Source organism: Labrus bergylta, chromosome 1 (assembly GCF_963930695.1).
Source record: "Labrus bergylta chromosome 1, fLabBer1.1, whole genome shotgun sequence".
Classification (NCBI taxonomy): domain Eukaryota; kingdom Metazoa; phylum Chordata; class Actinopteri; order Labriformes; family Labridae; genus Labrus; species Labrus bergylta.
In genome coordinates, this window is record NC_089195.1 from 31,107,168 (window position 1) to 31,118,831 (window position 11,664).

At 43.0% G+C, this 11,664-nt stretch overlaps 1 protein-coding gene across 3 annotated transcripts; it reads right to left on the reverse strand.

The window, feature by feature from the left end:
* Window positions 1–889: 889 nt before the first annotated feature.
* si:dkeyp-118a3.2 (high mobility group nucleosome-binding domain-containing protein 5) lies at window positions 890–11,119 on the reverse strand. 3 transcript variants are annotated; one of them, XM_065959131.1, is made up of 6 exons: window positions 10,846–11,119; window positions 9,274–10,470; window positions 8,189–8,515; window positions 6,576–6,693; window positions 5,752–5,862; window positions 890–1,593 (listed from the first exon to the last, which is right to left on the reverse strand). In XM_065959131.1, the coding sequence occupies exons 1-6, from the start codon at window positions 10,907–10,909 to the stop codon at window positions 1,416–1,418; spliced, it is 1,995 nt and encodes a 664-aa protein (XP_065815203.1). In that variant the 5' UTR covers window positions 10,910–11,119; the 3' UTR covers window positions 890–1,415. The 3 variants fall into 3 exon arrangements, with proteins under 3 accessions (XP_065815203.1, XP_065815200.1, XP_065815208.1); XM_065959128.1 differs by having other exon boundaries at window positions 8,189–8,518; window positions 10,846–11,113; XM_065959136.1 differs by having other exon boundaries at window positions 1,447–1,588; window positions 8,189–8,518; window positions 10,846–11,118.
* Window positions 11,120–11,664: the final 545 nt, after the last annotated feature.

Sequence of the window (11,664 nt, forward strand, 5' to 3'; positions counted from 1 at the left end):
AGTCTCGGTCCACAGTAAAAAGACCCGACTGTGAGGTAGCATTCATGCTCGAGTCATACTTCAGTTTATTTATTCAATTTCAGAACAAGTACCATCATGGATGATGCAGTCAGGTGTCTCGGGGGGGAATGTTTGTCATATTTTTGTTGGTGTGCATTTAAGAGATTTTATTATTTTTTTTGGAAAGATTGAAATTCATACTGAGGCTTCTCTTCAAAAGCAAAGACGACGCACCATCAACATTATTGATCCTTGAAAAAAAGTTGTAACCATTGCTGGCATGAAGTGAGTCAACCCAAACAGCCTGTAGCCCAATTCCCACGGGTTAAGTATGACCTTGGGACCTCTGATCATTTGTGATTATTGTGGAGGACGTCTGTTTTTGAATCCTCTTCAAATCGACCATGTCTGGAATCAGTAAAGTTATATTTCAGAACACACAGAGGTCTTCTGATAATAGTAATCCAGTCTAAATCAGCATCTCAATTATTTAGCGTGGTACTTTTTTTATTTTATTCTTTGAAGACGGTCTCCATGGTTTTTTCTTGCCCTCGTTTCTGGCCCAGAATAAAGAAGGCTGCTTTGGATAAACAAAAGTTTTAAAGCATTATTGGGCTCACGGTAGGGCTTGGCGATATGGACCAAAACTGTTGGACAGTAGCCTCTCTGTGTGGAGTTTGTGTGTTCTCCCCGTGCATGTGTGGGTTCTCTCCGGGTACTCCGCCTTCCTCCCACAGTCCAAAGACATGTTCAGGGTGTAACCCCGCCTCTCGCCCCAATATCAGCTGTGATCGGATCCAGACCCCTAGACCCTGAACGGGAAAAGCGGTATAGATAATGGATTGATGGATGGAGAAGACAAATGTGGACAAAAATCCATTCTCAAGAACAACTTCAACATTATCACTTTATTTCATGAATTCTTAAATCACAATGGATGATACAAATTTCAGGAGTTATTTCGAATACAAATCAAATCAAATTCAACACTTCCTCTCGGACGTTTCTTGCAGTGTTACATTCAAACAAACTTTTAACAGTTTTAACCTTAAAAAGTTTGTAGACATAAAAGTTTCTTATCACATTTTTTTTTTTTTAATCTCATTCACACACAAACTAACATACTGTACATGTACAAGTGTATTTTAAAACATGCTCTTCCTGTTCTTCATTCACACATGAGCTCTCAGCAGGTAATGAACACTTCTTCAACACATACACACACACACACCATCACACATGCACTCTGACAAACAAACACCTCCAAACAAATGTGTTACCTATACAGTCGTTATTAAAGTCAGAAGTTGCGTCGGGTTGGTTAGAGTTTGAAAATGAAGGGTAGTTCATGGAAAGTGGCATTTTTTCAGTTTTATTTAGATACATTAGGAACAAGCGACCACAGTTTGGACCCCCTAGAGAGTGGAAGTCCTGAGGTCTTGAGGGGAGTCTGGACCGGGTCCTGTGGTGGCGGGCGACTCCTCAGTGGAGCTGGGCGGGAGATCGGACATGGATATCGCATGCTCTTCTTTGTGCTGCTCTTTGTTTTGGGCCAGAGTTGAAGCCACATCAGATGGGTCAAGTGCGGCTATCCTGGCGGAAAGGGCAGTAAGGGCAGTTAGTGACCATGTTACAGTCGTAATGAAAACGATTGATTATGAATACAGAAAGTTCAACGACTCTTTTGTTGGTTTTTGTAATTTCCTCTCACCATTCCTCCTCTGCTCTGCTTATCTTGTACAAAAACGCTGCAAGGAGCCGCATTTATCGGTAGGGCTGCCAATCATGACAATACGTTTTTTACAGAGGTTTATTTTTGGGCTTTTATGCCTTTAATTTGAGACAGGACAGTGGATAGAGTCAGAAACTGGGAAGAGAGAGAGTGGGGAACGACATACGGGAAAGAAGCCACAGGTCGGATTTGAACCGGGGCACGCACTTGGAGGATTATAGTTGCCAATCATGGGGCGCCACACTTACCGCTAGACTACCAGGGCCGCCCCCATCCGCTGTTTTTTAAAAATTATTATTTAAAACTGAACCTCTCAGAAAGGTGAACACCTGGACATTAATCAGATGGTTAATATCTAACCATCACGATAGAATCCGGGGTTTCAAGAAATGTTTTTTCGCTCATATTTTAACTTTGAAGTTTGCCAGTTGTTCCATCTGTTACCATGGAGGAGGCGGGGCTTATTACCTATACTCCAGCCAATCAGCAGGGGCTTCACTTCTCTCCTGCTTCTTTATAAAGTCTGTGGTCAGGGCACTCGTACTCAAAACAAACATGTTATTGGGGTGCCCTGGTTATTTTTGAATTTGTTTTACCATTTTTGTTTGAATGAAAGTTTAATGCTGACATAATCTTCTTTGTTTTACATGGTAGCACGTATTTTCCTATTCTGATGGGACACTAAGGGTACCAGCAAAATTCAAACACAGTTAATTTTAATGTCTTCATAATGGCTGTCGAGCTGCTGTTGAATACAGCGTTGCGAGTAAGAGCAAACAGGCTCTGTTTATTTAACGACTTTTACACCAGATGGAGAGGCTTACAAACTGTGTTGGAAGAAGTTGTAGTGGGACGTAATGACACAGCCAGATATAAATAGGTCACTTGACATTATTGACTAATTGCAGGTGACGGTGTCCCGGATGAAAGAATCTCTGAAAGTGCTGCATGTGTCATAACAAGCCCTGGTTGATTTACCCCCCAAGGGTATCCAAAAGTGGCAACCCTAAGTGTCATTCCCGATGTATAAAGGGCTTCTCCTTATCAAGAATGCACCGCGGTCATTCATTACCTCCTCTGCTGCAATCGGAAATGGTTCACAGAAGGATTCGGCTACCTTGTGTCTTTACTGGAGTGCTGTGTTTTCTAGGTCAGGTTGGAGCTGTTTTGTTATGTAAAGCATTTTGTATAATAAATTATTTCAGGAGATTCATCCCCTTTTTTTTTTGGGTTAATTATCTAGTGGAGCTCACTCTTCTTTATTTTCAGTTGTTAGTCCTGCTTAATTACCAGCACTTTCCATTTCAAATCCTTCACTTCCCCCTCATACGTACGTTGCCTTTCGGCTTCCCAACCCGTGATGTTTACTGCCACATGAATCAAGTTCAAACGAGAAATGAAGGGAGGAAGAATTTGCAACATTTTACTCATAAACACAGCAGAAATGAAGTATATCCTCTGTAAATGTGTCTCTGAGTCATGACTGTCTACAGTGAGTGAGAAGCTCGAGTCCTGCTGGCTGTGTTGTTGTCAGAGCCGTGTTTACATTATGTTTACATCATGTTTATGGACGGGACGGTCTTGTGTTTAAAGCTGTTTTAGTCACACACACACACATCTCTCATCCATCTGTATTATTGCATTATAGTATGTTCATATTATGTCCATATTCTTTATATTATCTGTAAACTAGTATAGCATGCTCACTGCACCTTAATCTGTATATTATAATCCCAAGAATACACTTATTTTGTAGCATTACTTATTTATAGCATTTATTTATATTTATAGCATCCCACTAATCCAGCCATCCAGATATACCTAATAATTCACGTTTTTTAGTCTACATCTGTAAATTTTGTAATTACTGTACATAGCACAGACTCTTGCACTTTCTGCTTATTTGCACTTCTGGTGAGATGCCAAACTTCATTTCGTTACTCTATACTTTTATATGTGTAATGACAATAAAGTTGAATCTCATCTCATCTCATCTCAAGGACGAGAGAAAAGAAGAAGAACATACTCACTGATTATTTGGATGTTAGTAAGTGTCTTTAGGTCTTGGTCATTCTGTGTCAATGTATGTGCAATATGAAGCTACAGGCTAACTAAAGAGCACTAACATTAGCATGCTAACACAACAATGCAGGACACAGGTGATTGCAGCTCGAGCAAAGGACAATTTTGTCCGCTGCTTGTGCTTAATTATGGTGCGTTCTAATTGCGAGTGGAGAGGGAGGTGTGTCCCTGGAGGAGAGTGGAGGCTTTAGTATGGAGGAGGCGTGGCCTAAACAGCAGTTTGTTTTGGTTTCATGCTGGTGCTCAAAGGCGACATCTACTGGATCAAAAAGTCACACATTCTTTCTTTAAACGGCTTCATTGATAGGTAGCCTTTGATTGTCGTCGGATACACTCCTTGTCCGTGTCCTTGTGATTGCAAACTTAAGATTTTTTACTTAGTATTAAGTTAATACAGTTTGGACATGCCTGTATATTAAAAGCTAAGTGCTTGAATCCAAGTATCTTTGGTTTTTAAACAACCATTTTTTTTTAGTCCTCTTAATATCGTAAACCTGTTTGTCAGACGCATATAAACTAGAGATACTGTAGGGTTTCAAGATGAACATGGGCTTTTAACTATCTTCCACAGTTCATCTTCACTGACTGAATCTGTTTGCTTTACACGGTGATGTCAGACATCCCGCACCAGGAGCAGTCGTTTGTGCCTTTATTGTTGAGCTGATGCTCCTGCCAAAAAAAATCAACTTGGAGACAGTATTCTAGTGACTTTCTTGGTTTCTTGGCATTGTGTTTTACTGATTCCCTCTTCCACTTGACAACTGGATTGTCACAGCTGCAATAAAATCTCTTAACAAGGACACATTTCAAGATGACTCCGACGACAGTTAAATAATTCAGCGTTGCTTTGTTATCGTCTGTGCTCCGCACGCATCACATTCCTCTTTGTGCCTTGCCGACTTTCACTTTCACAAGCAGCAGCACAGAGGGTTTTTTTTCTATATTCAAATGCTCTTAGTCACTGTCTTGACTTCTGTTTTGTTGTATTTCAAAAATGTGTTCCCACATCCTCGCCCCATTCTTCCACATGGTAACTCCCCAAGCACATACACACATCTTTGGCTTACTTATTGATCCAAGCCTGCTAGTCTTATTAGCCCAAATAGTAGTATTACCCCGTAACGCCGCGGGTTCACGAGACTCACACTCGCATGTGACCCAATGAGCAGCCTAGCTTACTGAACGAGCAGGAGGGAATCAGCTGAGCAGAAACGGGTAGTTCCTGTGAACCACACGTTTTCAGGTCAGTGCACGCCGTTTATTTTGTCAGGCGGTGGACATGTCTGACGTCTGGCTAGTGTTGGTGACTAGGAGGTTCATTCTGTATTGCACTGTGTCAGTTTGTTTGGATGGGATGATCAAACTCCAGGAGGGGAATCAGAGAAAATGAAAAGCTTGGAGGAGAGTAACTCACTAAGCTCAGTGAGATCATGTCAACCTTGAAATGAATCCTTGGAATGGTTTAAATGAGGCCTGCCTGCTGTATTTATAGCTACCAATAAATCCAACATGTTTAGAAATGTTTGTCCTTGAGTTCAGTCTGTAATGAAGGCTGACAATTACTATCAGAACAGGAGCAAAATGTGGATGTTTTTGTCTGATTGTCTATAGGTTTGTGAATCATATGCCACTGCATGGCCTTCGCAGTCACGTCCTTTGATCTATGGGAGATCTCAGACTAATGTGTTAGACAGCTCCACCGGCGTCATCCAAAACGCCAAAATGAGCGAATAGATTTTTGAAGAATGATGTTCAGCCCTCCCGTAGAGTTCTGAGACTTGGAGAATTTATATCGAGGAGCAGTGAAGCTGTTCTGGCAGCCTGTGGTGGGGCCATTACACCTTGCTTTTCCCCTTTTTGAAATTTACAACCCATCTTTATGAATTTATGCACACACTGCTATTGATGTTGGAAAAAGATGTTTGTATGTGACGTACTGTTGAGTGTCCCCATTGCCCGTGGGGAGCGTGTCGTCACTGCAGTCGCCTCCTGTAGCCGCCTCTGGCTCGACGCAGCCCTCCTCACATGCTCGCTGCAGGGCCAGGGCACTGCAACAAACAGACACAAAAATCTCACATATTACTTTTGCTGCTGACTGTTGCCCTTCTACAAATTAACTACATGTTGCATCGGGCAATGCGGGAAAAAATAATGAAAAAAAAAAAAAAACCAGTACAGCACACAAACTGATGGAACACAATTCTGTTTTTGTGAGAGGAATAGTGGACCGATGCTGAGCGCAAGTCTCCTCTTGTCATCATCTGTCAGGGCGGAAATGTGAGCTGCTGCCTGGGCAACATCAGAAGCAATCATGTACCAGCAGTGCTTTAAGTCCCATCTGTGATTGTAGCGCTGTTGGTACTACTGCTAACAATCAGATGGCTTATTTCAGCTATTAGAGAAGTAGCACAGTAATACGGCTGGTGCTCGTGCGGCTGCGGGCTGAGTATTATTTTGATACTCATTCATGAGAAATAAAGACCAGGAAAGCGTTTGTTTAACAACGACAGAGCCAGAACAGAAAGTCGTGATGGAAAAACACATTAGTTTTCTAATGGAAATCGAATTTCACATGAGGCTGTTGGATATATCAATTCTCAATCTTTCTCAAATTATATGAATCAATTGGCATGCTACAGGAAACGTATTGGCTTGGGAGTAGAAAACATTTCGACTGTTCTTTCAGTCCACCGGAAAAAAAATCTTTGGGCTGTAACTTTTTGAATGCTCCCCTTTTGTGCAAAATCCGACGCCCACCTACCTGTTTTTGTTTCGACGTTTCAGGATATAGATAATGATGATAACAGTCTCCAAAACCAGGAAAACTGCAGCAGAAATGGCCCCAATCTTCCAAGCCTCCAGGCCAAGCTCAGTTGTCTCTAAATAAAAAAAATGACACAGCAAGACAGAGAGGGAAAAAGAAGAGGGCAGAGAATCAGCAACATGTTGGGTTTAGAGGTGAATATATAGTGATTTAACCATTGTATTAAATCTGATGCACTATATCCCGTGTCTACAAATAGCATATATAGAAGCTTTGATAACCTATCTTTTTACAGTTTTATGTTTTCACAATAACCTCTTATCTGCTGTAGTGTCTTTTTTACAAAATCTGCCTTCGTTTAAAGTTTAAAAGTTGAGCGATGTTTTACTTCATAGGCTTTTTTTAAATTCATTAGCTTTTAAAATGTATTTTGTCTTTTTGTAATCTTTTAACGCCTTGCTGCAAAACCAATCACCCTCCGGGGAAAAATAAAGTTGAAGTTGAGTTGAAGTGGTGTAAGGTTGTCACAATTAACCTTCGATAGGATTCTGACGATACCCGTACCTGTTTCCTTACCATGACAACAAAAATACAAGTCCTAGTTTACTTGCAATTTATCATCATAAATTGCAAGTAAACTCCTGCACACTGTCTAAATTGAACACATTGCCAATGTTTTATTACTGAAACATATATGTTCATTTTGGACTGGGTCTTCAGTCTTTCATAGGAATTAGGTACTGACCCATTTTGTTGAACTGACATGTGAATTTGAATGAATCATTGCTGCTCTCTCTTTCTCTCTCTCTCTCTCTCTCTCTCTGTCTCTCTCTCTCTGAAGATCTGAAGTGTTTGTTAAAGCTTTGATACTTTTTAATTATTAAATTATTAAAGCTCAATTTAAATCATAATGAAAAGTATTGTAAATGTTGACAACCTTAAGTGTGATGCATGGTGGCAGAAAAGGAGCATTAAGTAAATATTTATCCTTCATTTTACTGAACCAGCAAATAGCACATTACATCAACTGGCTGGGACAGACTAGAAAGTTGGGAACATGTCATCACAGAGTGCGTAGTCTGCTCTGCTGCTCATTCAAATGGAACCACATCAAGTTGGCCATCTGCATATTTTGTTGGCAGAACCGTTGATGATCTGTTTTCTGTCTCTTAACTCCACCCAAGTTTTTAAGCTGCAGAAAGTCTGCTGAAATGTATACCCAAAGCCCATATTTACAAGGAAAGGCAGTTCTGAAACTTGGGGCAGCAGTTAGCTCAGTCCGTAGTCATTTTGTTTTGGAACTGGAGGGTCGCTGGTTCAAGTCCCCATGTAGACCAAGTCTGGAAATTGGTCTGGTAGCTAGAGAGGTGCCAGTTCACTTCCTGAGCACTGCTGAGGTGCCCTTGAGCAATGCACCAAACTTCCCCACCACCAGCTCAGGAGCACTCGATGTGGGCAGCCCCCTCACCCGGACATCTCTCCATTAGTGCATGTCCACAGGATCCTGTGTGTGCATGTGTGTGTATTTCAACCTATGTGTGTGTAGCATGTTCAACAACAGCATGTACAATTTTAATCAATTAAATATATTTGTCTCTTCAACTCTTCACCTGTGGATCCAGCTGAATCTTCCACGAGTTCATTGGCCTGCCCTGGTTCCTCGACTTCTGCCTGAGCGGGTTCAGCCACATCCTTAACAAAGTGATCTAGTGTCGGTTGGGCCGCTTCGGGGTCATTTGGCAGAGCTTCATCAGTCGGGGTGATAACCTTGTTGCCATGGTCAGATTTCTGATCGCCGAGGGTATTTCCTCCGGTCTCCACCTCTCCAAGTGATAGACTCTGGGTGGGGGCCTGGCCCTCAGGGCTCTGCTCTACGGAGACGTCAGCATCACTTTCAGACATCAGCATCACTTTCTCTGGGGCAGAGATCACCAGCACTTCTAGAAGAGAGGTTTGGTATGTGACACACATGTGAAAATGAAGCCAAGAGGCCAAGGTTTAGGGTTTGTCGAGTGGACCATAGGAATGTAGACTAGGATCTTGGATGATTTGTATGCCTTGTTAGTGTCTGTAAGCTAACTCGTCACAGTGTCTTCACAGTGCAAGCCTTTGCATGTGTCACAGTAATCATCAGGCTTTTAGAGATTTTTAGAAGTTCCAACTGATGAATGATTAATGTCCTTGTCAAGAGATGCGGAGTAAATATTTTTCTCAAGAGTTCTCTACGAAGAGCTCGGAAACATTCTGCACATCTAACAACAACAGCTGAATGTTTTTAACCTTAGTTTTCCAGCTCAGCAACTTGTTAGCAACGTTATTGTCAAGTCTAATTAAGGGGCCGATTATTGCCATTTAAGAGCTTTCCTTTCTTAAAGTAGGTTAAGTTGCAAACCATGTAAGCTTAAATAAAGCTGCTGAGTCTTATGCAACTGAATGCTTGAAGAAAAATACCGTAGTAGTTTATGTTTTTGTGGCCCAGATTATGAACATGTTTGAACCTTTTTTAGGGCGTAAATCGAAAAGGGATGTACTGATTGCATCACTCATGGGATACAAGCTGACAGGAAGATTTTGATTTTTGGACACGATGCTTGTTTTACATTGTTGCTTCATTTCACTTCCTGCACAAACATACTTCATGCCCAACATTTATTCCTGTTGCTTTACCCTTTTCCCTATTGGAACCATTTCTCACCTCGTTTCTCTGTTTGACTGCCGTCTGAGGTCTCCAAAGCAATCTCCCTTTCTCCTGTTAGTTGGTCACCCACCCCCTCATTTATCAAAACTGAATCCTCCTTTATCACAACTTGTTCACCCCCCTCTGATTCTACCGCTCCTGCGCCTTCTGGTTCCATCTCTTCGGCTGCTCCCTCTACCGCCACATGTCCTTGTCCGTCCTCTACCTCTGGTTCCACGGTGTCCGTTACTACGTTTACCCCTTCCTCCTCTTCTACTGGCTCCCCTACAGCGGTTTGCGTCGTCTCCATCTCGTAACTATTTGACGACGGGACGTTCCCCTCGCCTTCGATGTCATCCGCCTGAGTGTCTCCCTCCAGAGCTTCTTCCTTTCCCCCTACCTCCCCTGTTTGCTCCGCCAGGCCCAGATCCGACTCTACCAAAGTCTCCTGCTCTGGCTCTCCGTCAACGGCCACTTCCACCACAGCTGGAAGTTCCTCCACCTCCTGTGTTTCAGTTTCAGCTGCTCCGTTTTCTACCAACCCTGCATCTCCAACAAAATTCCCACCTGTCTCTACAGAAGCAGCCAAGGCTTCTTCCACAACGTCCTGACTGACTTTGGTGTCTGGAGTCTCATTAATAACCTCCACTCCCTGCCCTTCACTGTCTCCAGCTTGTACACCTGCTGCTACCTCCCCAACAGATTCAGCCACAGTCTCAACCTCTCCTTCGATAACACCTTTTGCCACCTCAGCTTCATCCTTAAACAAGTCTACCTCTGCTACCTCCTGCACTTCTTCAACGCCAGTTTCTCCCCCCTTGCCGCCCACATCCTCACCCTCCACCTCTTCCACGACTCCCTGCTCCAACACCTCTGCCACCCCTGTGTCAGTTTCAGCATCTCCCTTTGCAGCCTCAGGCTTTTCCTCCTCTACTGCTTCCTGCTCTGGTGCCTCGCCCACCTTGGCTTCACCTCCACCCTCAACCTGCCCCAGAGCTGCCTCCACGACCCTCTCCAGCAGCTCCTTCAGCACTTCCTCCGCCCCACGACCCTCCACCTGCTCCGAGGCCTCCTGCACCGCCTGCTGTACCTCCTTCAGGCTAGGCGGGGCCACCACGGGTACCACCTCTGCAGGGGGCAGCTCTTGTTCCTGAGGCAAGGTCTGGCCTTCTTGGAGGGTGACGGCTGTGGATGATTGGATGGAAGTGGATAGATCTAAGGAGATAGTAGCAGGTATTTGTTGGTGGTATAAACATTTAAACACCTGGAATGTGTGACCAGTGGTGTTGTGTGTTTGATTGATTATCAAGAAATTGATCGGTCCAAGGAAAAAAAATCCATGCAAATCACTTCATGAGAAATATCTCAATATGATCAATCAGTGGTTGATTGATCGTAAAATAATGCATGCATTCATTCTTAATTTGTCTGCTGACATTACTTCCATTTTCTTTAGCGTATATTTCTAGAAAATACAAGCAAGGAGCATATTTCATTACTTGTAGTTGCAAGGCTATCGGATATGAAAAAGTGCAAATAGATGGTCACATACAGGAGAACATTGAACCGTTTTGCGTAATGCCAACCTACCTTCAGCTGTGCTGTGTTGCATCAACAAAACCACTAGGAATCCTTTCAAGACGCAGTACTCCATGTTGTCACAGAAAACATAAAAAAAATACACTCCAAAACAATACAGGTCTCTCCCAGGTACACTCACTCTGCTCCCTTTGGGCCCCCTCAATCTGTCTCAAAAAGTCCCCAGTGAGTGTGTTCACCACCACAGGACGTGCACGGAGTGTGTCAACTCCGGACGGTTGGACGGTAAATTGGAAAAGGGAGGGTGATGTTAGCAGGTGACGCTGAGAGGAGGGAGGGTGAAAAAATGAACATCGCCATGTTACATATTGCCACCCTGAGGTGTCTTCAGACCACTAGGTGTCTTTTGGGGAGTTGAGGAAGGGGGGTGGGGGGGAGGGGAGAGGCGGTAAAGTAGCATGTCATTGTTAAATGCTTTTGTGACCCCTACATGGACTGTGGTGGAGTGTGGACGGCATGTCACATACACAATGAACTCTGGAGGAGCAATTATAGGTGGGATGTGAGTTTGGGGCGTGAGTGATGCTGCCATTAGGTCCCGACCTAGAGCTGGAGAAAGTAGATCTGAATGCATAAGCAAAATACTGTAAAAAAAAAAAGAAAAGAAACCAGCTTGTTAGAATTTTACAGCAGTATTCTCTGGAGTTAGAGTTTTATGTAGAAGTTGTGAAATTGCTCCTTGCGTGTGTGTGTGTGTGTGTGTGTTACAGGCATTTTTATCCAATGTTTATATGTCCAGTCTTTTAAACATTATTTACTTCATTCTACTCTACCACTTCTGTGTCACCAGCCTTGGGTGCATAGCTAGGG